Source organism: Apostichopus japonicus, chromosome 9 (genome assembly GCF_037975245.1).
Source record: "Apostichopus japonicus isolate 1M-3 chromosome 9, ASM3797524v1, whole genome shotgun sequence".
Classification (NCBI taxonomy): Eukaryota; Metazoa; Echinodermata; class Holothuroidea; order Aspidochirotida; family Stichopodidae; genus Apostichopus; species Apostichopus japonicus.
The window spans coordinates 36,075,185-36,102,320 of record NC_092569.1 but is presented as its reverse complement, the minus strand read 5'-3'; the positions used below and the strand labels follow the sequence as shown (position 1 = coordinate 36,102,320).

Sequence of the window (27,136 nt, the reverse complement as noted above, 5' to 3'; positions counted from 1 at the left end):
AATTGTATTCGTTTCCTTTTATCTAGGCAAATTATTATAATTTTGAGAGTGGGTTCGGGTGCACCCCCTGTGAGTGCGGTTTGGCGTCTGTGGGTAGTCAGTGTGACCTTTCCACTGGAGAGTGTGTGTGCAGGCCTGGCGTAGAGGGACGAAACTGTGACCAATGCAGTGAAGGATTCTATCGGTACTCTAGACAGGGATGTAGAGGTAAGAGAAGCATTGGTGATAGTAGGAAAAGTTAAATGTGTTTTGGAAAGAGCAAAGAATTACGTGATTTGAACCCGTGACTTGTTAATTACAATTCTTATGCTCTAGCAATAGTTCTCTCAAATCCTAAGTTGATGGTAATCTCTAATAACCAATAGCATGAAGCAGAAAATATTGAAATTCAAGAGCCTGCTTAATTTACTTAAATATTTATATAAGTACAAGACTCTGTATGTAGCTTTGCTTAAGTAAAAGCAAGCATTGTTTTCTGTGCCGTTCAAAGGTCATTTGAGGTCAAAAGAATGCAAAAGTATGAAACCCTATTAAACTGGCCTACATGAGTGCAAGTACCTTGCTGATCACATGTATTTAACAATGGTCAGGAGTTAATATTGTCTGTAGTAATCTCATTAGAGGTTTCAACTGTGGCAAGGAATCGCTAAAAAGTCATTTGGTTTTCTGCTCTCCTTTCTCAGCATGCTCATGTGCTGCTAATCTGCGATGTGACCCAGACACAGGGGAGTGTCTCTGTCCTGAGGGCGCTATCGGACCTAACTGTGATCAATGCGAAGATCGTTATGTACTGACCAAGGATGGGTGTTTGCGTAAGTATTCTCTCACCATCTCGCGGAGGTGGCTGCCAGTCTTAAGAAGATGTTACAATGTAGTCAAAGTCACTCTTTTTCAATCTCCATTTCGCTACTGAATGATGAAATGCATTCGACTGTCCTAGTGATGTGTTAGTCATGAATTGTTGTAAACCTGTGATCAAAGAAATATTGTGGCATCTGCAGTCAAAAGGAAAAAGCCTTTTGCCTCTGTAATTCTATGTCTGTATGGTGTGTATAAAGCTCACAGCCTGTTTATCACCATATAGGGATGGTAAGGGATGTGTGGGGGGATAGTATGGGACATGTCAGTTTGGGGGGGTGGGGGCAAGGGGGGGTTGGGGAATAAAGGAGAGTAAGGTGGGTTATTTAATGTCTCACATCATTTGATACAGTGGCTAAATGGCCCTCATTCTAGGGGGTGGGACGTGTAGTTCTTGATTTTATTATTTTATGACAGTAAAGTATAAATTGCTTTGTTAATTGATCAGAAATTGACCTGGGCATGAAAGGTGCCGGAGAGGTCTGATATTGAATCCCTTCTACTAGGATAAGTTTGTGAGCTAGGGATAACCTAGATAATTCTGTTTGGTAATAACAAGTAAATGTAAAACACAAGGCAAAGATTGTGATTTGAAATTTATGGCTGAATGAAACTTAAGTACTTTGGTACATGTTTTTCCTCTCCTGTTGTCTGTCCTACAGATTAATTCACTCATAGATTGTCTGTCCTGCAGGCTAATTCACTTGCAGATTGTCTGTCCTGCAGGTTAATTCACTCAAAGATTGTCTGTCCTGCAGGTTAATTCACTCATAGATTGTCTGTCCTGCAGGTTAATCCACTCGTAGATTGTCTGTCCTGCAGGTTAATCCACTCGTAGATTGGCTGTCCTGCAGGTTAATTCACTCGTAGATTGTCTGTCCTGCAGGTTAATTCACTCGTAGATTGGCTGTCCTGCAGGTTAATCCACTCGCAGATTGGCTGTCCTGCAGGTTAATCCACTTGCAGATTGTCTGTCCTGCAGGTTAATTCACTTGCAGATTGTCTGTCCTGCAGGTTAATTCACTCATAGATTGTCTGTCCTGCAGGTTAATTCACTCATAGATTGTCTGTCCTACAGGTTAATTCACTCATAGATTGTCTGTCCTGCAGGTTAATTCACTCATAAATTGTCTGTCCTGCAGGTTAATTCACTCATAGATTGTCTGTCCTGCAGGTTAATTCACTCGTAGATTGTCTGTCCTGCAGGTTAATTCACTCGTAGATTGGCTGTCCTGCAGGTTAATCCACTCGTAGATTGGCTGTCCTGCAGGTTAATCCACTCGTAGATTGGCTGTCCTGCAGGTTAATTCACTTACAGATTGGCTGTCCTGCAGGTTAATTCACTCACAGATTGGCTGTCCTGCAGGTTAATTCACTCACAGATTGTCTGTCCTGCAGGTTAATTCACTTACAGATTGGCTGTCCTGCAGGTTAACTCATAGATTGTCTGTCCTACAGGTTAATCCACTCATAGATTGTCTGTCCTACAGGTTAATCCACTCATAGATTGTCTGTCCTGCAGGTTAATCCACTCGTAGATTGTCTGTCCTGCAGGTTAATCCACTCGTAGATTGTCTGTCCTGCAGGTTAATCCACTCGTAGATTGTCTGTCCTGCAGGTTAATCCACTCATAGATTGTCTGTCCTGCAGGTTAATCCACTCGTAGATTGGCTGTCCTGCAGGTTAATCCACTCATAGATTGTCTGTCCTGCAGGTTAATCCACTCATAGATTGGCTGTCCTGCAGGTTAATCCACTCGTAGATTGGCTGTCCTGCAGGTTAATCCACTCGAAGATTGGCTGTCCTGCAGGTTAATTCACTCGTAGATTGTCTGTCCTGCAGGTTAATTCACTCGTAGATTGTCAGTCCTGCAGGTTAATTCACTCGTAGATTGTCAGTCCTGCAGGTTAATTCAATCATAGATTGTCTGTCCTGCAGGTTAATTCACTCGTAGATTGTCAGTCCTGCAGGTTAATTCAATCATAGATTGTCTGTCCTGCAGGTTAATTCACTCGTAGATTGTCAGTCCTGCAGGTTAATTCAATCATAGATTGTCTGTCCTGCAGGTTAATTCACTCATAGATTGTCTGTCCTGCAGGTTAATTCAATCATAGATTGTCTGTCCTGCAGGTTAATTCACTCATAGATTGTCTGTCCTGCAGGTTAATTCAATCATAGATTGTCTGTCCTGCAGGTTAATTCACTCATAGATTGTCAGTCCTGCAGGTTAATTCAATCATAGATTGTCTGTCCTGCAGGTTAATTCACTCATAGATTGTCAGTCCTGCAGGTTAATTCAATCATAGATTGTCTGTCCTGCAGGTTAATCTACTTGTAGATTGTCCACTTTGCATTATTCCTCCTTTAATTGATTCTGTAGTGATTCATCGTATTGGTCAATTCTCTCACAGCTTGTGATGACTGTGTCCATCTGTTGCTGGACATTCTTGAAGACATGGACTTTGCAGTCTGGGCCAACTTATCTACCATTCCAAATATATCTGTTGGACTGGACACAATAAAGAGATTGAAGGCTATAAATGAATCCATCGCTGATATCAAGGTACCTCTGATCTATACAGTTTTATCACAAAAGGGTCAGGGGGAGGGGGGGGTGGTAGGAGAGGTGAAAGGTATGACACTACTGTTTTGTCAGCTATGAGATAAACATGTAGCCATGTTTAATCATTTTCTTCTGATGGGACTTGAAGCTTTGCTTGTCTGAATGAATCATTTTGTTAATGGGAGACTATTGTGGGGTATTCAAGGGTGTCTTCCTAAGAGTTGGTGTTCATTTCATATCGTCTGTGTTTGGAAGGAAGATAAGAGTATTACACCTTAGAAATGAATCACTGTTCAAGGAAGTTTACAATTTCTCGAATAACTTTTATTCTGTTGCACTAAGAAGTTGACTCAAAATGTAGCAGTGAGTAATGTTTCATTTTTACAACGAATGAAGGTCATTTAAGCTGAATCAGGAATGAGACGAGTGACCTATAGGATAAGAGGTCATTTTTTCGAATGACTGAACGATTTAGCCCAAGAGGTGGTGAATCCCTTTGTTATGTTCCATAGCCTTCTATAGATGCCCAAGAGGTGATCCCACTAATCCCTTGGCTGTTTTCCCATCGCCAATTGGAGATGCCCAAGAGGTGATCCCAATAATCCCTTGGCTGTTTTCCCATCGCCAATTAGAGATGCCCAAGAGGTGATCCCACTCATCCCTTGGCTGTTTTCCCATCGCCAATTAGGAAGCACAAGAGGTGATCCCACTAATCCCTTGGCTGTTTTCCCATCACCAATTAGGAAGCACAAGAGGTGATCCCACTAATCCCTTGGCTGTTTTCCCATCACCAATTAGAGATGCCAAAGAGGTGATCCCACTCATCCCTTGGCTGTTTTCCCATCGCCAATTAGAGATGCAGAGGTGATCCCACTCATCCCATGGCTGTTTTCCCATCGCCAATTAGGAAGCACAAGAGGTGATCCCACTTATACCTTGGCTGTTTTCCCATCGCCAATTAGGAAGCACAAGAGGTGATCCCACTTATCCCTTGGCTGTTTTCCATAGCCTACTAGAGATGCCCAAGAGGTGATCCCTCTAATCCCTTGGCTGTTTTCCCATCGCCAATTAGAGATGCACAAGAGGTGATCCCACTAATCCCTTGGCTGTTTTCCCATCGCCAATTAGGAAGCACAAGAAGTGATCCCACTAATCCCTTGGCTGTTTTCCATAGCCTACAAGAGATGATCCCACTAATCCCTTGGCTGTTTTCCCATCACCAATTAGAGATGCCCAAGAGGTGATCCCACTTATCCCTTGGCTGTTTTCCATGGCCTACTAGAGATGCACAAGAGGTGATCCCACTAATCCCATGGCTGTTTTCCCATTACCAATTAGAGATGCCCAAGAGGTGATCCCACTTATCCCTTGGCTGTTTTCTATGGCCTACTAGAGATGCCCTAGAGGTGATCCCTCTAATCCCTTGGCTTTTTCCCATGGCCTAATAGAGATGCCCAAGAGGTGATCCCACTAATTCCTTGGCTGTTTTCCCATCGCCAATTAGGAAGCGCAAGAGGTGATCCCACTAATCCCTTGGCTGTTTTCCCATCGCCAATTAGAGATGCCCAAGAGGTGATCCCACTAATCCCTTGGCTGTTTTCCCATCACCAACTAGGAAGCACAAGAGGTGATCCCACTAATCCCTTGGAAATATTTTCCCATCGTCAATTAGAGATGCCCAAGAGGTGATCCCACTAGTCCCTTGGCTGTTTGCCCATCGCCAATTAGAGATGCACAAGCGGTGATCCCACTTATCCCTTGGCTGTTTTCCATTGCCTACTAGAGATGCACAAGAGGTGATCCCACTAATCTCTTGGCTGTTTTCCCATCGCCAATTAGAGATGCACAAGAGGTGATCCCACTAATCCCTTGGCTGTTTTCCCATCCCCAATTAGGAAGCACAAGAGGTGATCCCACTAATCCCTTGGCTGTTTTCCATAGCCTACTAGAGATGATCCCACTAATCCCTTGGCTGTTTTCCAATCCCCAATAAGAGATGTCCAAGAGGTGATCCCACTAATCCCTTGGCTGTTTTCCCATCACCAATTAGAGATGCACAAGAGGTGATCCCACTAATCCCATGGCTGTTTTCCCATTACCATTTAGAGATGCCCAAGAGGTGATCCCACTTATCCCTTGGCTGTTTTCCATGGCCTACTAGAGATGCCCAAGAGGTGATCCCACTAATCCCTTGGCTTTTTCCCATAGCCTTCTATAGATGCCCAAGAGGTGATCCCACTAATCCCTTGGCTGTTTTCCCATCCCCAATTAGAGATGCCCAAGAGGTGATCCCACTGATCCCTTGGCTGTTTTCCAGTCAGTTTTATTCCTCAGATGTCTTTTTTCATTCCAAAGTGTCTTTTTGTGTTCAAATTTGCTCTCACTTGTGATGATATAAGCATCTTTCCATGTCTAATTATGAATGTTTGGTCTCACAGAATCATACGGATGCCATGGAGTCTAATAACCAGAAAGTTAGACCAGATATAGAAGACAGCTCAGATAACCTGGATGGCCTCAAGAAGATTGCCAAGAGAACATTAAAAGGGGTAAAAATATTCACTTTATACTAGGATCAAAATTTGAATAACCGTAGTTCATTTTGATTTAAAACTAATAACATTTGTGTTTATCACACTTCTGCAATATCTGGATTGCGTTCCTCAGGTGCTCATTAAGTCTTATACAAAGTATTGTAAAGTAATGAATATATCTCTATCTCATGGTACACTCACAAAATAGTTTGAACTTTTATGGTTTGTAAAGTAAAGTAAGCAACAGTATATGGCAGAATAGATCCATATTTGTGTCATATTAATATTGTTTGCTATCACATTCACAAGAGGAGCCTATATTTCTCGACAAATCTGCTTTGATCTCTGTTGCTTCCATCAGTATAAAATATTAATAAGCAATAATTTTACATCACTTGATGTCTTCAAGCCAGTTGGTAAATTAGCTAACGAATATGGAAAGAGATATTTTGTGCTAGTACGTCATTTGACCCAGTGACCTCATGTGACCTCATGACCTCACCCCAGTGACCTCATGACCTCATTGCATTGAATAAATGTCTTCGCGTTATTTTCAATTTGTAACAATTTGTAGCTAACTTAGTCAAATCAATTGGAAGCATATGTTACGAGCAGTGCAAGGTATAGTTTGGTGAACTGCTGAAGACTGCTTGTGGTATTTAAAGTGGGTCACCAAACCATTATCATCTCCAAAAGAATTTAGAGGGATCACCAAAAATTTCAGAAGAAAGAAATGTTGCCCTTATTTGTCGAAGAAAAAGTGGAAAAATATTGAACATAAGAAAACTTTAATAGTTGCAAAAAACACCTGCCATCTTGCAACTTAGCAACCTAAAGCAAATATCAATTTCACCCCCTCCCCCTTCTCTTCCCTCTCCCCTTACCTAGACGGCTTCTCCAGGCCATGATGATGAAGGTGAATATTGGGGTTAGCGAGTTAAACAGTTTGAATACCAGGGTTGTAAAAGTGGTTATGAGTTCTTTCTCTGTACAGCTGACCCTGTGTCGAAGAATTCCCATTTGTAACGAGCATTCTAATTCCCTACAATATCCATTATCAATCTTCAGCCTCCATACTTAAGTTTCTCGCCTCTTCTTGTGTCGTAACACAGGCATCCAGAGCTGATGATAAAAGCGACGACCTTGCTAACGACACAGCTACCACTCTGCAGCGTGCCAAGGATATCTTAGCTAAGATAGACAATGCATTCAACAGTATCAAAGGTAAATTTAGACTGTTTGAAGGATTGCTGGTTGTTAGTCTGGATAAAAATTTTTTTACACTTATTATATTACAAGGTATTTCTTATAGTGGCTTTTGAATTGAGCATGATGAAAATAATTGTATGGATATGAATTGCAGGAATAACCTCCCCCCACACCCTCTCCCACCCCCCCAAATATTCACTGTAATGTGCTGCATCTGTAAACATTCTTTAACCCAAGTGTCAAATGCTTAAAGGATTGATATCACAGCTTTCAATATTAGCTGGTATAGCTCTGAGCGACGTGGTAGGAGGAGTTATTAGTCCTTATCTAATGGACAGGGTAATGTCACAAGATGTGTAGGTCGTTATTAGTATGTAAATCATAAAGATTTACAGTAAAATATCATTAAGTTTTGATTACATTGTTTTAATAGACCAAGCCGGTAACATGACCCATCCCATGCAGCATCAAACGGAAGATTTCGATGATCTCCTGCAAAGAGCTTTAGAGATTCTAGAGGAGATCCGAGGACGCAATCATTCAGGAATGGTGAACGAATCAGACGTTGAGCTGGAGGCTGCCAAAGAATGTGAGTTCATTAATAATAGGATGTGAAATCTCTTAGTCATCACCTGCAAGGGTAGCATCAACAGAATCTTGAGTGAATCAACAGTTTTCAGCAACAAGTTCAGGAGTGGACTTCATACATTTGCAACGACATTTGTAGTAACTTTGAATAAATGGTGATGAATGAAGATGAAATATTGGATATGAGGATTGGTTCACTGGATTAACGTAAGGAGTTGACTCTAGTGTTTTGGTCAAGAAGTTAACATAAGGAGTTGACTCTAGTGTTTTGGTCAAGAAGTTAACGTAAGGAGTTGACTCTAGTGTTTTGGTCAAGAAGTGTACTTGGATGAGATTATTTGTTAGTATTTGACCAAACATGTTCCTTAACATCACATAATGAGTGTCTCTAATGTAATGTTACTTAGGGAAGCCTCGCAAATCTAACCGCCATGTCCGGGCCGGTGGATTTTTCCGCGGCTATAATGAGCACAGCCACAAGCAGATAATGAGTCACACTTGAGTGCACACTCTCTCCAAACCACCCTCCACGCTATACAGTTACATTCACAGCCTCGGTCAAGTTTTTACTAAGCCGATTTGAACACAATAGTGAGTTGAACAAAACATCATAGCTAAGTCTCAAGGTATTCAAACGTTTCAAAAAGATAGTATGTTTATACGCCGTATTTTATTCTACTGCAGAAGCAAAACTTCTATGAAAAATAAGTAAGGAAATGTGAATTTACACTGCAGGAATCTAAAATGCTATCTTTCTTATTTTCCCAGTCGGCCAAGTAGGAACAAAAAGTTTCGTTGCCTTTTTGCAAGGACATTAAGTTTCCTGAATTTTTAAGATTTAAAAAACTGAAATCACAATCTCACTTCTTGTACACGTACACATACTGTAAGCGTGAACCAGAGCCTAACATACGGGATGACTAGACTAATCCTACTAAGTTGTATAGAACAGGACCTAAACTACCTAGCTAGGTGAAAAAAAATCGGTTGACTGTAGGAAAATTTTTCGCACTCTAGCGGAGCTGTACTTTTTTTTTAGCCAGCTAGATCGTAGACATCATGAGGATTGAACAAATGATAATTTCTTGTGAAAGAAATTTGAAATAAATGTGGAAAAAATGCGATTATCCTTTCTCCGTTTTAAGTGTAAATGTTATTCTAGCATTCCATGGTTAAGAAAGTTGAAAGAAATGAAGTTTATCAACTTCATTTACTGACTTTTGACCTTCGTAAAAAAAAAACGTCCTTTACTACTCTGAAAATCAGTAGAGAAATTAGCAATTGTGTACGAACAGTAAGTTGGTACACCTTTCAAATTTTAAGAAAGATCGAGCAAAATACTTTCGAAAAATTCACGCGAAACTGGCATATCGTGCTAAATGCAACTAATGTCATGTAGGCAAGGCTCTAGTACACCCATTTATGAATAAACCATACGACCACATCTGGCGGGGGAAAAAGAAAGTATTTTCTAGAATTTCCACCATAAAAGAGGAAAAATTAATATCCTACCATAGTTAAGTGTATAGTAAATAGCCTAACCACTTCACCGGTTACGGATCTCACGTAACAACAAAAACAACTAATTGTATTTTGCGAAGTTGACGTTTTCTACAAGGACATGGGAACAATATTTAGCATTCAGTTAATCATGCCAAGTGGCCTAAAACATGGGATTAAAAGGTTTACTTTCATAAAGATAGCCATACTGTAGCTATTGGGGCCTTGATATCGTGCTTTGTCTGTATGGTATAGACTCGTGTATCATGGGGAATAGAAAGTTTTGTTCATGCGGAGGAGTCGGTTGGCTTGAGGTGTTTTACTTACCTTAATGTTACGGGGATATATACTTTTCTTGAACGTCTAAGATAATATTTCGCATAACTTTACCGATCCTTTACTGACTTACCTTATTAATTCTAGAGTGGAGCCAAAATAGTTTACTCCATGAAAAGTTTTTTGGAAACGTGCCAAAAATGATAAAAATGAAAACGATGATATTTAAGTAGGGGTAAACACTGCAGTTGTAAACTGATGTACGTATTGTAAAATTTTCACCGAATAGTAACTTATATCTCTAACCACATGGCAGCCTAACACACTAAGTCAATGGGAAAATCAAGCCTCAAACATCTGTTTATTCGTTGAATTTGTGTCGCAGTTAGCTTCAGAGATCAACGTTACGGTCGATGTTCTCTCTTTAACATACATATGTGGCATAGCTTAACTATTGTTTTGTTTAAATTCTGGTTTGTCAATATGGGTTTTCTGAAGTTCTTGGGGGCATATATTTAATGCAATGGCTGATTCAGTTTTTAATTCATAGTTACGTACCACTCGTTGAACAAAGCTCATAATGTATAGGCCCAGGTAAAGGCTGCTTTTATCGTTGTTCATAAGAGACCCAAGAAACTTTATTTGTGAGGTTTGATAACGTGGAAGATTTGCAAGAATTATATAAAGTACTGAATCTCGGACATTTGGTAGTGGCGGATTTTAGTGTATAAGTCACTTTGCGACATAAACTACCGCTCTATTGACTATCAAAACCGCAAAAGTTAATCCTGTCACTTGGTCAAGTTTGCTCATTGTTTGTGAAGAATAACCAGCCTTGTGTTGTCAGGACGCTGTGCTCATTACTCCGGCTGGCAACCAGCGTGTGTGCATTCAACCATGGGACCAATATGCACATGCATAATGAGCAAGGGGTGCGAGATTTCCGCCGGCCCGGAACCGGCGGTTAGATTTGCGAGGCTTCCCTTACTCTGTGTAATCCTATGTAAGGTAACAATATAGAAAACAGACAAGAAATGTATGTCAAGAACAGGATTCAAACCAGTGACCTCTGAACCCAGAACCCAGAGGTCACTGGTTGAACCAAGAGGTCACTGGTTGAGCCCAGAGGTCACTGGTTGAACCAAGAGGTCACCGATTTGAATCCAGAGGTCACTGGTTGAGCCCAGAGGTCACTGGTTGAGCCCAGAGGTCACTGGTTGAACCAAGAGGTCACTGGTTGAGCCCAGAGGTCACTGGTTTGAACCCAGAGCTCACTGGTTTGAACCCAGAGCTCACTGGTTTGAACCCAGAGCTCACTGGTTTGAATCCAGAGCTCACTGGTTTGAATCCAGAGGTCACTGGTTGTAATCCAGAGGTCACCGATTTGAAACCAGAGGTCACTGGTTGGAACCCAGAGGTCACTGGTTCAGGCCCTTGTTCAAGGCCATTTACCCACACCCCACCCCCCCCCCAATTCCATTTTCTTCTCAATTCACCCCCAAGACTTTTCACTTCCCCTCTGGGGATCCACATCTAAGCCGGTTGAGAAGTACTGCTCTATATGAAGCATTTCTAAGAACTGTAAAAAGAGAACAATAGTCTTGGGAAATGCTGTTCAATACACAAGTGGTAATCAAATGCACTGACCTGAACAGAACTTTATACATTTGCAGTTACAAAACAGTACGTTAATACTGCCATCTAGTTGTGTAATTTATAGATACAAACTTAAATCACATTACTGAGTTGTCTCTTTAATTTCTAACATTCTTATATACAGTACTGGACAGAGTGCTGGGATTGACCAATGCTTCCAGTGGCATCACTACTGCCATCTAGTTATGTAATTTATAGATACAAACTTAAATCACATAACTGAGTTGTCTCTTTAATTTCTAACATTCTTATATACAGTACTGGACAGAGTGTTGGGATTGACCAATGCTTCCAGTGTCATCACTACTGCCATCTAGTTATGTAATTTATAGATTCAAAACTTAATCACATTACTGAGTTGTCTTTATAATTTCTAACATTCTTATATACAGTACTGGACAGAGTGCTGGGATTGACCAATGCTTCCAGTGGCATCTTGGGACGTCTTATGAATGTCTCAAAGCAATTGGACGACTTTATAGACAAGTTGGAAGAACTGAACAATTTAACAGCCGAGGCCAGAGACATCATCGACGCTGTCAATGATACCATTGACTTTCCTACGGACATCAAGGTAAATATTGTCAACTTTCTGAAACCAGCAGACTTTATGGAGATGAATGAACAGTGAAGGAGCAACATAGGCAGTTAGAGCTTCTCCGATGTATGTGGATCCTTTAATGATACAACTAGAGTTGGAAAGATTGAGGGAAGGGGGTTGAGGGGGAGGGGAGGGTGGGGGTAATCATAGTCTTTGGTCATCCCTCACCTAACCTTCTAATTCCCTGCATACTTCTTAGGACTGTACAATTAGTAACATTTTATCTGGTTTTGTTTGCAATCTTGGCCTAATATTTGCGAGGAAACAAATGTTTCATGCTTTTGTCTGGATAGCAGTTCCACAATTTATAGAAGAGGGAGAAGCAAGCTTTAGGTTGGCTAAAATTGGTCTATTTAACAATTTAACAAATGTGCAAATATTCTCTGTTTAATACAATGTAGAATGGTGTCAATTCTGTCTGTAGATAGGTTTACGAGAATTATCATCGGACAGGACAGTCATCAGCTTTAATTTGCAAAATATTATGCATTTGCATATTCATTTGCATATGGAATATAAACCACAGCTCTTATCAAGATGGATTTTGTAAAGACAATTCAGATTTCAAAAGAAGAAGACCATCCCAATGTTTTTCCTCTCTTTATCTAGATCATCTGTGACATCTGTAATGCATATAAACATATTCTTTTGTTTTCTTGCTACCTTCATTTGAATTTTGTTTAATGAATATGCTTTACAGTACATTAACATGGGTCATGCATATGCATAGTCATTTGAATCTTGTTTAGTGGATATGCATTCAGTAATTTTAACACTTTTCATGGTATATGAAGACAGTTTAATCTTGTTTAATATGAATATGCATTGTCTTTTCAATCTTTTCTTAATGCATATGCATAGTCTATTGGAGACGAAATTACTAATATCTACACAATGTCTGGAGATGAAATTGACAGAGCCTTGGATTTGTTAGACCAAGCAAGAGAATATTTGCTGGATGCTGCAGCTGCTGTTGAGGTAAGTTTCATAATAATAGCATCTGAATCAAGTGAAAGATGGAATACCTCTCTGTTAGGTAATCAACTGGTATGTAATTGTAGTGGCCGGAACTAACCAAGACTCTGTGATCATGTAGGAAACTAAAAGAAGGACCTAACATTACCCTTGAGCGATTGGTTTCAAAGTCAAGTTAGTTACAGATGAAATTATAGTGTAATTCTTTTGCAATTAAATTACTTATTAAAAATGACATTTTCGAGTAAAGTGACTTGTTGTACGCTTATGACGGTTGTTTTCAAAGACAGAGATCAAACAAGTTATATAGTTTATTAACAACTTAGACAGGCAAGTACTAGCCTATGCAATCAAATTGGCATGCGTGTGTGTATGTGTTGATGCCCATGTGTGTGTGCATTTGTTTGTAGTTATTTGCAAATATGTGTGATGCCTTGCTTTGTAAACACTATAAATGTAGGCAAGATATCACTAAGCCCTCAGAACCTGCAAGTTTTTCTGTTTGATGTTGTACAGTTATGTATTTATTGACTTCCTTGTTATTAAGTTTTCTGTTTGTTTATTGAAGGTTACTGGGGCCAATGCATCTGCCCTCTCATCAGCACACAACAAACTGGAGACAGAGTATGGGCCTTTGAAGGACGCCCTCAACATCAGTCGAGAGCTTGTAGCCAACGCTATGGCACATGCTGTTAATCTCACTGCTCAGGCAGACTATTTGGAGAGGTGAGTACCATTAGCCAATCAAATATCAAGGGACATTCTCATAGCAGTTTTGGAAGGGAGAGGTTTATCATGTTTTGGATAACAGGTCTTCAAATTTATTGCTTTGAAGAAGAGCAAAAACTAAGAATATTTAATTCACATGTGGTTGTGTTGTTAAGTTAGCTAAAAAATCATTAAATTCTGTCTATAAATGACCTTTAGGTGTAAATTAAGCAAGCCCTTCTGCATGTGTACATGAACGAAAGCTTGTATTGTTTTAGTTATTGACTTAATTAGAGAAAGCCATGAAGGCACTGTCCCGTTTAGGGGACTTAATTCTAGCTACAAACATAATGATCATGAAAAAGCTCACAGTAGAATGTTTTTAGTTGCATTCTTTGCATTTTATCGATTCTTTTGCACTGCATATGTCAGTAGTAGTATTAAGTAGACTTACCTATAATTAGTCACAGTTCATGAAAAAGTTGACCATACAAATATTAAATGTCTTACATTATAAAATTTGTGTAAAATATCTTCAATTTTCATTGTAGGATGCATTTTGTAAAGACGATTTGGATTTTAATTTTAATGCATTCAGTACTTTAAACAATGGTCATGAATATGCATGGATTCTTTGGTTATAATTGTGTAACTGACCCCTGACCTCCCAGTGCTAATGCCATTGGTTACATTGCATTCAGTACTTTAAACAATGGTCATGAATATGCATGGAAATTCTTTGGGGATAATTGTGTATCTGACCCCTGACCTCCCAGTACTAATGCCATTGGTTAGATTGCTCCTATGTTATTTAACTCTTCTACCTTGATTTTCTTGCCTTTGTTTTACTGAATACCTTGCAAGTGTCTTCGCAAGCACAAGTTTAATCTTTCCACAGATTTTACTGTCTGCTTCTAAACCTTGGTATTAGTAGTTCTTGTAAGGAATGAATGATTACAAATTTTCCCTGTTCTATCCAGGTTGCTTGTGTCTACAAAAGAGCTTGCAGAGAATGCCTTGAATGCTGCAAATGCCTATAAAGACATCGTTAGTGCTATTGAAGAAGCAGAGAAGGCTGCCCTCGCTGCTAAGAATGCAAGCACTTTGGCTGAGGAAGCAGTAAGTGACTTTTAAGATTTATTTCAAATGTTCATACCATTTCAAATGTTCATGCCATTTTAAATATTCATGCCATTTTAAATATTCATGCCATTTTAAATATTCATGGTATTATATTTTCATGCCATTTTAAATATTCATGATATTTTAAATGGACATGCTGTGAAATGTAGTGTTAATTAAAACTTGTCTATTTACACCCCACCAGGATAGAAAGGTTTGATGAGATTTACATGTGTTTAAGAGGAGTCACATGGCCATAGTTTTAATGCTAGCTGTTACAAAGAAACCTTTGAAAGTATCAAAGATTGTCACACAAGGTTGACAAGTTTGACCGATGGTCTTGAAATGTTCTAAATAGTGTTATACAAATGATATAGCTTGAAAACAAAGCTTTCATTGCACCTGTGTTTGGTTAAAACTAATACCTGTTTAACAACAATTGAAAGGAGCACAAAGGTATAGCTATTTAACCCAAGTTAGAGAACACTTCTACTCAAGATCACATGGCAACATCCTGATTTGTAAGAGAGGTAAAGTTGTATTTTTGAAGCATCGAATGCAGGACACTTATGTTACATAAACCATGTCGCATGTGTTCTTAATTTTAGACATAAGGTGTGCAGTATGCCTACCGTAAGTGAACATTTCTAACTTCAATAGTATTAGTCCGATATGTATACCCTAAATAAGGAATACAGCCCGTCAGTGCTTAGACTTGGGCAACTGGAGATATACTTTTGCTACAAAATGTTCTGTTTGCTAAGGCAAGATCATGTGTTATTTAACATGCAGCTTATCTGCACATTTCTGTTAATGGCGAAACTTTGTTACGCTCCCTTCCATGTACTGCAAGCAGTACTTCATCGTGAGTGTGTGGTTAGACAATACATACGGAACAAGGGTCGGCATTACTATCTCTCCGAGGGGAAAACAGGATCCCAATCCTCCTCCTTGCATTCTCAAGTGTGAGAACGAAATCCTAGGTCATTAGTTGTTTTATTGCAGGAGACAAAAATACTTTCTAGATACATATTATTATCTATTTAAAATGATTTTATCAAACAGTGTTGAGCCATGTTGCTTTGTTCTTTCCCATCAGGCAAGTGGATTTGGCAACAAACCACAGAAGTCCCTGAAGATAAGCAACAAGCTGGTGAAAAAGGGTGAAAAAACAAATAAAACACTGGGAGGTTAGTAAATTTTAAACACAATTAGAGAGTGTTAATGTCATCAAATGGCTGTATTTTTCAGGAAGGCAGCAATTTATTGCCTTGATTATAGAGATGTCATCTATGTGATCATTAAAATGGCTTGTATAGTAGGAAGACTCTGAGAAAGTTGGAAATAGTTGTCTCTAAGAGGTGATTGGTAATTTGTTACAATAACAAGACTAAGTTATAGTGGTAATTTGTTACAATAACAAGACTTAGTCTTAGTGGTAACTTAGAGTAGGTGATCCTGGCCCCACAGGGACCTTCAAACATGCTGCTATAGCCTTCATTTTGAGGCCTTTGTGTCTATTATCGTCTTTTATCATTAACGTCTCGCCTGTTAATTAAGCACTTTTTATTTATAAACATCCTTTTTCTACAAATCTCACAGTGTTTACTCTACCCTAGTCACTGTTTTATTCTTTTCAGCATGTTCTTATGTAAAGGAAGTTTCTTTGTGATTCGGTGTTTCTGCTTTTTAACAACCGATTTTATTAATGAGACCGGTTAACGGTGTAATCTTAGTCCCATATAGTAAGATCTACAGAGAGTAAAATAAGAAATATAATTTAATCATTTTAGTGACATTTTCAGTCAGATCCTTAGATTGTTCTTCTGTTCTGGTAATATGAACAATAATGTTTGGATATCCTTTCAACATAACTTTCTGTGTTGGACTTGTTAATAGCTGACATATTGAAGTTTCCATTCATAAAAATATGAAATGTTTACATAATTTGATAAATTCTTTGTTGTTCCACAAGAACAGATGAAGAAAAAAAAGGTGGAATCCACTGTTATATAAGTCATTAATTATTCGCCAGTTACAGCTCATAGTTTGTAAATAAAATAGATATTTAGAGCATCAGTTAGTCACAAAATTAGATAATTTCATAAAGCTTAAATTTGATAGGTATAAGATCATCATTGTTCATGACTTCAGAATGTTACAAAAAATAATTAAAAACTATGGAGAAATGATGAAAATTACTTGGTGAGAAGAAGAAGCTTATTACTATTTGAGAAGAATGGAGTAGGTAAATTGAGTCATATTGCTCACAACTTCAGTACGAGAGTTAAAACGGTATGTTTTAATTGGTCAAATCATGCACTTGTTGAGAAATGAAGAGGACGTTAATTGTATTTAGGAGTAGGTAAAGAGGTGAAAATGTATGTTAGGAGAAGGTGAAACAGATCACTAATCTCTTTTGTGACCAATGATGGTAATGACTCATATATTTCTTCCTTCTCAAAGCCCTTGAGGCAGAACTGAACGCTTCCATGGATGCAGTCCGTCAAGCGAGAGATAAGAACAATGGGGTGGAGTACGACCTCTCAGAAATAGAACGTGGAATGAGGGCTATACCATCGGGTAAATATTGCATACTTATTAGAGTCCAAGAATTATGATAGAGTCCGTACAGAGTCCTGTAACCACTTAGAGGAATGGGGGCTATACCATCGGGTAAATATTGCATACTTATTAGAGTCCAAGAATTTATAATAGAGTCCATACAGAGTCCTGTAATGTCTAAGAGGAATGAGGGCTATACCATAAGGTAAAGATTGCGTACTTATTAGAGTCCAAGAATTATAATAGAGTCCATACAGAGTCCTGTAACCACTTAGAGGAATGAGGGCTATACCATCGGGTAAAGATTGCATACTTATTAGAGTCCAAGAATTATAATAGAGTCCATACAGAGTCCTGTAACCACTTAGAGGAATGAGGGCTATACCATCGGGTAAAGAATACATATTAGAGTCCAAGAGTTTATAATAGAGTTCATACAGAGTCCTGTAATGTCTAAGAGGAATGAGGGCTATACCATAAGGTAAAGATTGCATACTTATTAGAGTCCAAGAATTATAATAGAGTCCATACAGAGTCCTGTAACCACTTAGAGGAATGAGGGCTATACCATCGGGTAAAGATTGCATACTTATTAGAGTCCAAGAATTATAATAGAGTCCATACAGAGTCCTGTAATGTCTAAGAACTCCTACAGACGCCAAGAGATCACAGCAATAACAGAGGAACTCCCATAAATGTTCTTTTAAATGTTGAAAGTTTCCCTAGTTTCAAAGCATGAGAGATCATATTACTGTAAAGTTTATCAGTAGATCATGTTTTAATAATGATAAAGTTATTCAGTGTGTACTTTGATCTCATTTTAAATGATATGAAATTTGAGCTGATTGGGTTTATTTCTCATCCTCTGTAGAATAGTGTTTCTTGTTTTTAATTTCAAACAATTTCTAATTTTACAATTAATGTCGCTTAATTTGCTGATCGCTGCATTACAAGAGCAAAATAAGACACTTTCCATTCATTTACCAGTATTATTACTAAAGTCAACAATATGCCTAATCCCACCAATGAAGATTCCTGTCTTGTAATAAGTTCATTTTGGTTTCTTTCTCAGAGGAGAGTGATTGTGAGATCAAGGTATGCGCACTTGATAATGACGCCTGTAAACCAGGATTCACAGGAGCAAACTGCAATGTTGGTGAGTAATGTTAATATTGTATACTTGGGTGTCTTACCATTAGACTTTATGCTTTATTGTATGTTGGGATGGAAATTTGAACTTCTGTGACTATTCCAAGCTTACCTATCTCAACTGTATTCACAAATAAGTGGATATCTCATAAGCAGACACAGATCTCAAAGTGTTTGCAACTAATTGGTTTTTCCTAATTTGTAAATGATCAATCATTTTAATGCAATGCAGATATTTTTATGTGTTTCACACATCTCATACTATATTCTGTAGGTTTCATTTGATCAGTTTGTCAAAGCTACATTTCGTATTTTTTTCTAATATTTTTTTTCAAACCCAAACTCCCATAGCAGTACATTTAGTGGGCATGACGTGTCCAATTTTCATTTCTGTTAATGAAGAAAAATATAGAACTTACAGAAACTTTCTGATTTGTTTTTGTGATTAATAAAATTTAAAAAAACAACAATGTTTTGGGGAAAATAATTGTTAAATAAATTTTGTGGAATGGAAATGTCATGTACTTGCTGATGAATATTCACGTTGTGAAAAGAAGTTGTCTTAGCTTTATACACAATTGCAATCTGATATTGAATAATTGTAAGTGTTTTTCAAACTAAAATGATTTACCAATTGGAAAAAGCTACATTCAAGTAATGTGTCATTCCGTCATTGACAGTGTTAGTTTGGTGGACTTGGGTCACAGATATTTCAGATACTGTATGTAAAAATGCATCATTTAGACGAAGTTGATCAAACTGAGATGTTGTTGTTGTTGTTGTTGACAGCTGCATTCAGTGATCAGGCTCTGGATGCGACCATGCAAGCCATGGATGCGAGTATGAGGGCAGAGGCAGCCGCTGGTATGGTTGGGCACCTCATCGACCAGTTACCCATGCTGGAAGAATTGGTCACCACCCACATTCCAGAAGGGGTCATCGAAGCCAACCGAAACATCGATGAAATACAACCACAGAGTAGAGTCTATTTAAATTTTATTATTAAAACAAAGTTCATTCAACTGGTGCTCTTTAGAAGTAGTGTTTTTGGAAAGAGATGTACCTCAGTTTATCAAATATTGTAAAATATTTTAAACAGTACCTACTGTATGAAAACAGCACACCACTAAACTAAAAAAAATGTCAAATATGTATTTCTGCTGTTGTACTTCAGTGTAAAGCACACATGAATAAATAGTGTCATTTATGAGCTTTGGATGCCTTTAATTAAACAATGACTCAGCTGTTAACAATGAACTAGCATCACTCTCAAATATTTGATGCTATTCAAGTAAGAAAATTGTATAAACTTATTTGACAAGTACCTTTGTTTGTTTTTTGTAAAAAGATAAATTATAGCAAAAGAAGTTATGTTGTATCTTTAAAGAGATTATCTGAATCAAGTTAAAATTCCACTTTAAAGGGAAAGACCTATTGGATGGGAAAATGATGGTTCCAATAGTTCTACAATCCATAAGATATACCTGTGCATAAATTAAATATGGAATAGTAATACGCATGAAATATATTTATTAAAAATGATAAAATAAACTCCCTCTTGTGTAACAATTTATCCAGTCAGTGAGACATGACCTTTAATTGGGCAGTATTTCTTATTTTCATCCCAACAGATAGGAAAAGTCGCAAATTCCTTGATAAGATCCCTGGCCTTGCCCAAAGTCTCACTGATAAACATGAAATGTTTGTGAACATCTCCAGTAATGTGTTAGGTAATCTGGATTACTTACGAGAACAGATTGACAACGCTCGGTCCCTGGCTCAAGGAGTAAGTAACAATATATATATGTATGGCAGTACATAAGCATAACAAGCACATGAAATTATACACATAAAATGAAGTCTATAATAAGCAAAACAAACACACAATGATTGACAATGCTCGGTCCCTGGCACAAGGAGTAAGTAACAATATATATATATATGTATGGCAGTACATAAGCATAACAAGCACATGAAATTATACACATAAATTGAAGTCAATAGTAAGCAAAACAAACACACAATTATTGACAACGCTCGGTCCCTGGCTCAAGGAGTAAGTAACAATATATATATATATATGTATGGCAGTACATAAGCATAACAAGCACATGAAATTATACACATAAATTGATGTCAATAGTAAGCAAAACAAACACACAAATGATTGACAATGCTCTGTCCCTGGCTCAAGGAGTAAGTAACAATATATACATATATATATATGTATGGCAGTACATAAGCATAACAAGCACATGAAATTATACACATAAATTGAAGTAAATAGTAAGCAAAACAAACACACAATGATTGACAATGTTGGCCCTGCCACATGGAGTAAGTAACAATATATATATATATATGTATGGCAGTACATAAGCATAACAAGCACATGAAATTATACACAATAAATTGAAGTCAATAGTAAGCAAAACAAACACACAATGTTATACACATATATGGAAATACTGAAGCATACCAAGCACATGATGTTGGTATTAACTAAAATTAGTCATACAGGGCACTAAGTAAGCATATTACAAGCACACTATGGTCTTAACCTTAAAATATATGTTTATGGAAGTAGATTAGCAAACCAAATACATATATGGCAGTAAATGAGTAAAAGTGCATGATGTTCTTATTTAAAAAAGACACAAAATATGGAAGTGATTAAGCATACCAGATACACAATTGCTTTACACATGTATATGGCAGAAGCAAGCATACCAAGCACATGATAATCTTAACCTAACAATATACATATATGGAAGTAATTAAGCATATACCACATTCAAATAAGGATACCAAGTACACAATGGTCTTGTGTATTCACACAATGCAACAAGGATTGTGAGAATCTAACATTGTATTCTGGATGTGAACTTGGAGAAAACATCTGGATTTCATGTTTTTTTAGTAATTACTAAGCAGTTTTCTGGAATATCAAAAGCGTCTTTCTGTTCATATGGTACTCTTACATTTGTACTAATATACAGATATAATTCTGTTAACTAACACTTAATGTGCAAGCTACTGTACATGCAAACTTAGTCTTTTCACAACTTTAATGCTTCCATTGTAAAGATTCCTGGGCTTATCATTAATTAAACCACCTATGGCTGAAAAGATTCGTTGGTTTCCTGAAGTTGTCTGGGTTGGATCCATTTTTAGCTAGCAGAAATATTGGTGTCTGCAAAGAGGCCAAAATTTTGGCTAAAAAGTACATCATTGTGATTTATGTGATTATTTACTACGCAACAGTGTGAAGAACGATTGTGTAGACCGTCGAGATTAAATGCATAAATTTAGGAACGTTCATGTATCTCTTTATTAAAGAACTTTCCCTGTTGTCAGCAAAATCCTTCTTGTTGGGATTGTCAAGATGAGCACAGTTATTAGAGCTAGCCAGTAATCACACTACAGGAGTAACTGTTAAATAAATGTCAGGAATTCTTAAGTCCATTGGAAGCAACCAGAACCACAATTGGGATCATAGGTAAAGAAAGTATTTACATATTGAAGGTTAAATAAGACATGTACTCCCTCCCCCCCCCCCCCTTAACGACATACACACAAAGGTTAGCTATGCTATTTGATAGAATTCTCTCTGTTTACTTACTTCAGTTTTTTGGTCCCTAGTCATGTCATTTATATTATGTTTCTGTCTGGATCCTCAGATACAAATTGCAGCCAAGCTTGAATCGGACAGCAGCATTCAGCTACGTTCCTTACAGCTCAGCGATGGCCCTCAGTCAGTCAGCTCTATATCAATGTACTTCACCACCACAAAACCAGACGCACTTCTCTTCTTCGCCGGAGGACCAGGAGCCTCTGTAAGTAATTCATCCCTAGAGAGAGATGGGTTTTTGGGAGGAGGGGAGATGGGTGGAGAAGACTGTGTTTGTGGGAGGAGGAGGGGGGATGGGTGGAGATGGGTGGAGAAGACTGTGTTTGTGGGAGAATGGGAGACCGGTGGAGATAACTGTGTTTGTGGGAGGAGGGGGATGGGTGGAGAAGACTGTGTTTGTGGGAGGAGGGGGGATGAGTGGAGAAGACTGTGTTTGTGGGAGAAGGGGGATGGGTGGAGATGACTGTGTTTGTGGGAGGAGGGGGATGGGTGGAGAAGACTGTGTTTGTGGGAGGAGGGGGGATGGGTGGAGAAGACTGTGTTTGTGGGAGAAGGGGGATGGGTGGAGATGACTGTGTTTTTGGGAGGAGGGGAGATGGGTGGAGAAGACTGTGTTTGTGGGAGGAGGGAGGGGGGATGGGTGGAGAAGACTGTGTTTGTGGGAGGAGGGAGGGGGGATGGGTGGAGATGACTGTGTTTGTGGGAGGAGGGGGGATGGATGGAGAAGACAATGTTTGTGGGAGGAGGGGGATGGGTGAAAAGAAAAGAAACAAAGGGTACAACCCTTAAGGTTACATAGTATCGTTCTCAGCAGTTAAGATACTTAATATCTTCCAGTGATATTACCTACTGTTTGTTGTAGAGAACAAACGTTGTATATTATTAATACAATTCTATCGGTGGAGAATTTCAGAATCTCTTTGCATCTCAGCTCTCTGTTGACAGTAAGGAAGGTAACACACAAGGATAACAATATGTGTGGGAGATGCTGAGACATAACCAAAGAAGGAAAGAATTTCAGTCCATATATTTGTTAAAAAAACCAAAATGTTCAGTTTTTTGGTGTTTATCTCATGGTATTTGAAAGTTATTTATATTGTCCTTGTTGATTATCTTTCTTTTACTTTCATAGGAAGAGTATCTCGCACTTGAAATTGAGAAGAGTGAGATCAAGCTAAAATATAACCTTGGAGATGTAGATGTAGAGGTTCCCTTGGCGATGAACGTTGCTGATGGACAGTGGCATCAAGTGGTGGTAGAACGGTGAGATTTTCCTATATCTTTTATGCAGGAATCGCAGAAAAAAAGTCCTCTAAAGTTTGTGCACTTTATTCTTAGGATTCTCAGAAATGTATGTACATGTTTCCATCTGTAACAGCTCACAAAACAATTGCACATGTTTTAGAGTTTGTAAATAACTGTTATTAACCTCTGAGAATTACTGTGTTGTACAACAACACATCAGCAACCTGCAATGTCACTGACATTCTGTTTGCATTTGTTGCCAACAAGTTGTCCCGTTTGTATTGACAGGAACATTTTGAATGCAATAAGAGCTAACAGTAAATATCTTTTTGGAAAGATTATAGGAAACATTTTACTTGGGGGCGGCAACCACCTTTGAAAGCACTCTTCCACTTCCCCCACTCTCACCCTCCCTACCCTCACACCCAGCTCAGCTTCCAACCATGCACCCATCAATGCACTTAGTTTCAATACAGTTGTAGTCAGGTGTAAGTTAATCCTACTATCCTAACCCTACACACAGTCAATGGGAGCTAAAAGTAAAAATCGTGAAGGCATGATCGGAAGACTAAACAGGAAGCTGTTGTGACTTTGATTCAGTAGGCTGGGAGTAGTATCCACCTCTGGAAGCAACCACTCTTCCCCAAAACCCACCTAGGGAAGCAACCACTCTTCTCCGCACCCACCTCAGCAAACAACCGCTCTTCCCCGCACCCCACCTCGACAAGCAACCACTCTTCCACGAACCCGCATCAGGAAGCAACCACTCTACCCCGCACCCACCTCAGCAAGCAACCGCTTTTCCCTGCACCCACCTCAGCAAGCAACCAGTCATTCCGAACCCACCTCAGCAAGCAATCACTCTACCCTGCACCCACCTCAGCAGGCAACCACTCTTCCCCGCACCCACCTTAGCAAGCAACCACTCTTCCCCATTCCCACCTCAGCAAGCAACCACTCTTCCCCGCACCCACCTCAGCAAGCAACCACTCTTCCCCGCACCCACCTCAGCAAGCAACCACTCATCCAAGCCCACCTCAGCAAACAACCACTCTTCCCAGAACCCACCTCAGCAAGCAACCGCTCTTCCCCGGTCCCACTGCAGAAGGAACCACTCTTCCCCGCACATACCTCACAAGCAACCAATCTTCCCAGGACCCACCTTGGCAAGCAACCACTCTTCCCCACACCCACCTCAGCAAGCAACCCCTCTTCCCAGAACCCACCTCAGCAAGCAACCACTCTTCCCCGCACCCACTTCATCTTCCAGCCATGCTCTCATTTACAACATGATTGTATCATTTCTGGAGTCACATGTAGTGTGTTTCTTATGACATAAAGAGAAAGAACGTGGCTCTGCTTGTCAGTGTCTTTGTTTCTGAGAGTCTAAGACTCCAGTTGAAACTAAGGAAGAAAAAACATTAAAATATCATGTGTTGTTTTCATTGTAGAATTCATTAGCTGATAATATGCAGCAAGTTTCTTTCTCTCACAGTAACATGATTGATTTTACACAAATAGTGTATTTTGATATGTGAACAAAATTTGTTTGACCTAACCTTTTTCCTTCCTGCAGGGTTGGCAAGAAAGGCCGCCTGATTGTGTACTCTGATTTTGAGGGAGCTCCAATGGTTGAAAACGAAGGCACTTCACAGGGTGAAAATAGTCTGCTACACTGGGGTGAAGGATGGGGTATCTTTGTAGGTGGAATCGGAGAGAATTTCACTGTAAGTAAGGAAACCATAATGGTGTTAAGTTAAATGTTACCTGTACCTATGTAGTATTGGAATGTTTTACCAATAGATTATCTACGGTAACCACATGTTTCAGGAAACCCCTCTGGAAAGAATTTCATTTCAAATAAGAGAGAAAAATCGGGGAAAATATATTTATTTATAATTTATTTGTGATACTGAGTGTTTCTATATATTATAAATAGATATCTGTAGTCATGTTCTGTTTTGAACTCTGTAGAAAAATTGAGCATAATTCATGAATAAATATTAAGCAGATGTAAATATTAATGTGATATGCAAATATCATAATAATATTCATAAAGATAATCTGTGGATTATTTTGCTTGCCAGGCGCCAGGTGCCATCAACGTTAACCCTTTCGTTGGAGGAATCGATACCATTATCTTCAATCAGGAACCACTTGGTATTTGGAACTTTGAGAATGCTGACCATGTTAACCAAGGAATCATCAGGTATGTTTAGAAATCATGTCCTACTTAATTTAAGCAGTTTATACTCAGTTTTCCACTTAATCATGTAAGTGATATTTTCATTCTTATATATCATTACTGTGTGATATTGGTAATTAATATTGTTATTTGTAATATTTGTCATAACAATAATTTATAACATTTACCAACGTATATACTCAATACTTTTGGAGGTGAGCAACTGCTTGATGTCTACAACTTTCCTTTCTCGTAGAAATGTCACCGATTTGGCGGAGAAGCCTAACCCAGCCGATTCGGGAGGGACGTCTTTTGACGGCACGGGTTATGTCAAGATCCACAATCCTAAGGACTTTGGGAAAACATTTAACTTTGGATTATACTTTAAGACTCAGTCTGTCAACGGTTTAATCTTCTTTGGTGGTAAAGGGGTGAGTTTTGAATCCACTGTTAAAGAGAGGATTTGTCATACAACCCCTCGGACCAGGGGCAATTATGGATAAGTATGGGATTAAGAATAATCTCAGTTTAAGAAATATACTTAAGGAAAAATAAAGACTTCGAAAAGGAGGCCAGGTGACACATCTGTTCATGGGGCCAGACCAGGCTTGTTACACACCTGTTCACATATGTCTATCTTTTTTAGTAATTTCTTGTGTTGGGGTCACCAAGTAAAAACGAATGTAAGGTTGCAGTTGATAGAAACAAAAACAAAAATAGAATTTTCGGAAAGTGTAGTATATAATCATATTTCAAATTGTTGTCTGCCAGACACATTCTGATATTAGTAATAATCACACTCATAGAACAAATGGTAAAATAATAGACATTTATTAACTTAACTATAACTCCATTATTCAAAATGAAAAATGATAAGCCTATGTGCTACGTTTTGATGGTACTTTAGTCCGCATGAACAAATTAGAGAGTTCAAAGTGAACTGAAGGAAGAAGCACTGTTAATTATCTATCACAATTTGTTCCTTTTTGAGGACATTCTTTGCACCATTTGTGATGGAGGTGCTGTGATGATGAACATAACCTACCTTAACCTTAATTCTCTCTTTGCGCCAGTAGTCGCATAAGGCCATTCACTTACATAAACCTTGTTCTATTTTTGCATGGCTGCATAAATCTGATTAGACTGAATTATATATTTAATTTTTGAAGACAAAGATTACATACAATCTCACATTTCATAATTTTCCCGCAGGCTGATTACATATCTATAGAAATAAGAGGAGGCAGGGTCGTAGTGACTCTCTCGATAAACGGAGAATTTACCAAAATTGCCACCAGCGAAAAGTATAACAAGAAAATTTGGACATCAGTGGATTTGAGTCGTTTCCGAGACACTATTAACCTGGTTGTAGTGGAGATCGGCAAAGCGTAAGTGTTTGACAAGGTCAGATTGCCATTAAAATAATATGCTTTAACTGAGCTGGCATGAAGGTGTCAGTTGAAAATTGTTTCAAAAGCTGGTTAATATTGATTCTTTAGAATCAATCTTGACGTAAGAAATTCTTGACATGCTACACTGGATACGCTTTCTTTTCTTTGTTGGTACTTTTTTTTATCTTTTCAATGAACAACAGTAACCACAAAGATACATCAGTATTGTCATGGAATCTGCTAGAAATTTTAATAATGGTCACTAATTGCAATATGTTTTTTGTCTTCTTAAAACAGTATCTGCCATAGCTGTGGTGCTTTTATCTTTAATATAATTCTCAAGGTTTGGAATAATTCAGAGAGACGGAATGTACCCAGCT

At 38.5% G+C, this 27,136-nt stretch overlaps 1 protein-coding gene across 2 annotated transcripts in view; it reads left to right on the top strand.

Annotated features, from left to right (window-relative positions):
- The window catches only part of LOC139973059 (laminin subunit alpha-3-like), a 128,150-nt gene that overhangs the window by 85,229 nt on the left and 15,785 nt on the right, over positions 1-27,136 (top strand). For both annotated transcript variants that reach the window (XM_071979427.1, XM_071979426.1), the window contains 21 exons: positions 27-207; positions 684-812; positions 3,270-3,421; positions 5,860-5,970; positions 7,068-7,179; positions 7,598-7,753; positions 11,577-11,758; positions 12,647-12,763; positions 13,329-13,486; positions 14,449-14,587; positions 15,690-15,780; positions 17,057-17,173; positions 18,228-18,311; positions 19,094-19,282; positions 19,936-20,090; positions 21,985-22,140; positions 23,068-23,198; positions 24,757-24,907; positions 25,268-25,389; positions 25,622-25,796; positions 26,578-26,753. In XM_071979427.1, coding sequence (XP_071835528.1) covers positions 27-207; positions 684-812; positions 3,270-3,421; positions 5,860-5,970; positions 7,068-7,179; positions 7,598-7,753; positions 11,577-11,758; positions 12,647-12,763; positions 13,329-13,486; positions 14,449-14,587; positions 15,690-15,780; positions 17,057-17,173; positions 18,228-18,311; positions 19,094-19,282; positions 19,936-20,090; positions 21,985-22,140; positions 23,068-23,198; positions 24,757-24,907; positions 25,268-25,389; positions 25,622-25,796; positions 26,578-26,753 — 2,984 coding nt within the window. The remainder of the gene's footprint in view (positions 1-26; positions 208-683; positions 813-3,269; positions 3,422-5,859; positions 5,971-7,067; positions 7,180-7,597; positions 7,754-11,576; positions 11,759-12,646; positions 12,764-13,328; positions 13,487-14,448; positions 14,588-15,689; positions 15,781-17,056; positions 17,174-18,227; positions 18,312-19,093; positions 19,283-19,935; positions 20,091-21,984; positions 22,141-23,067; positions 23,199-24,756; positions 24,908-25,267; positions 25,390-25,621; positions 25,797-26,577; positions 26,754-27,136) is intronic.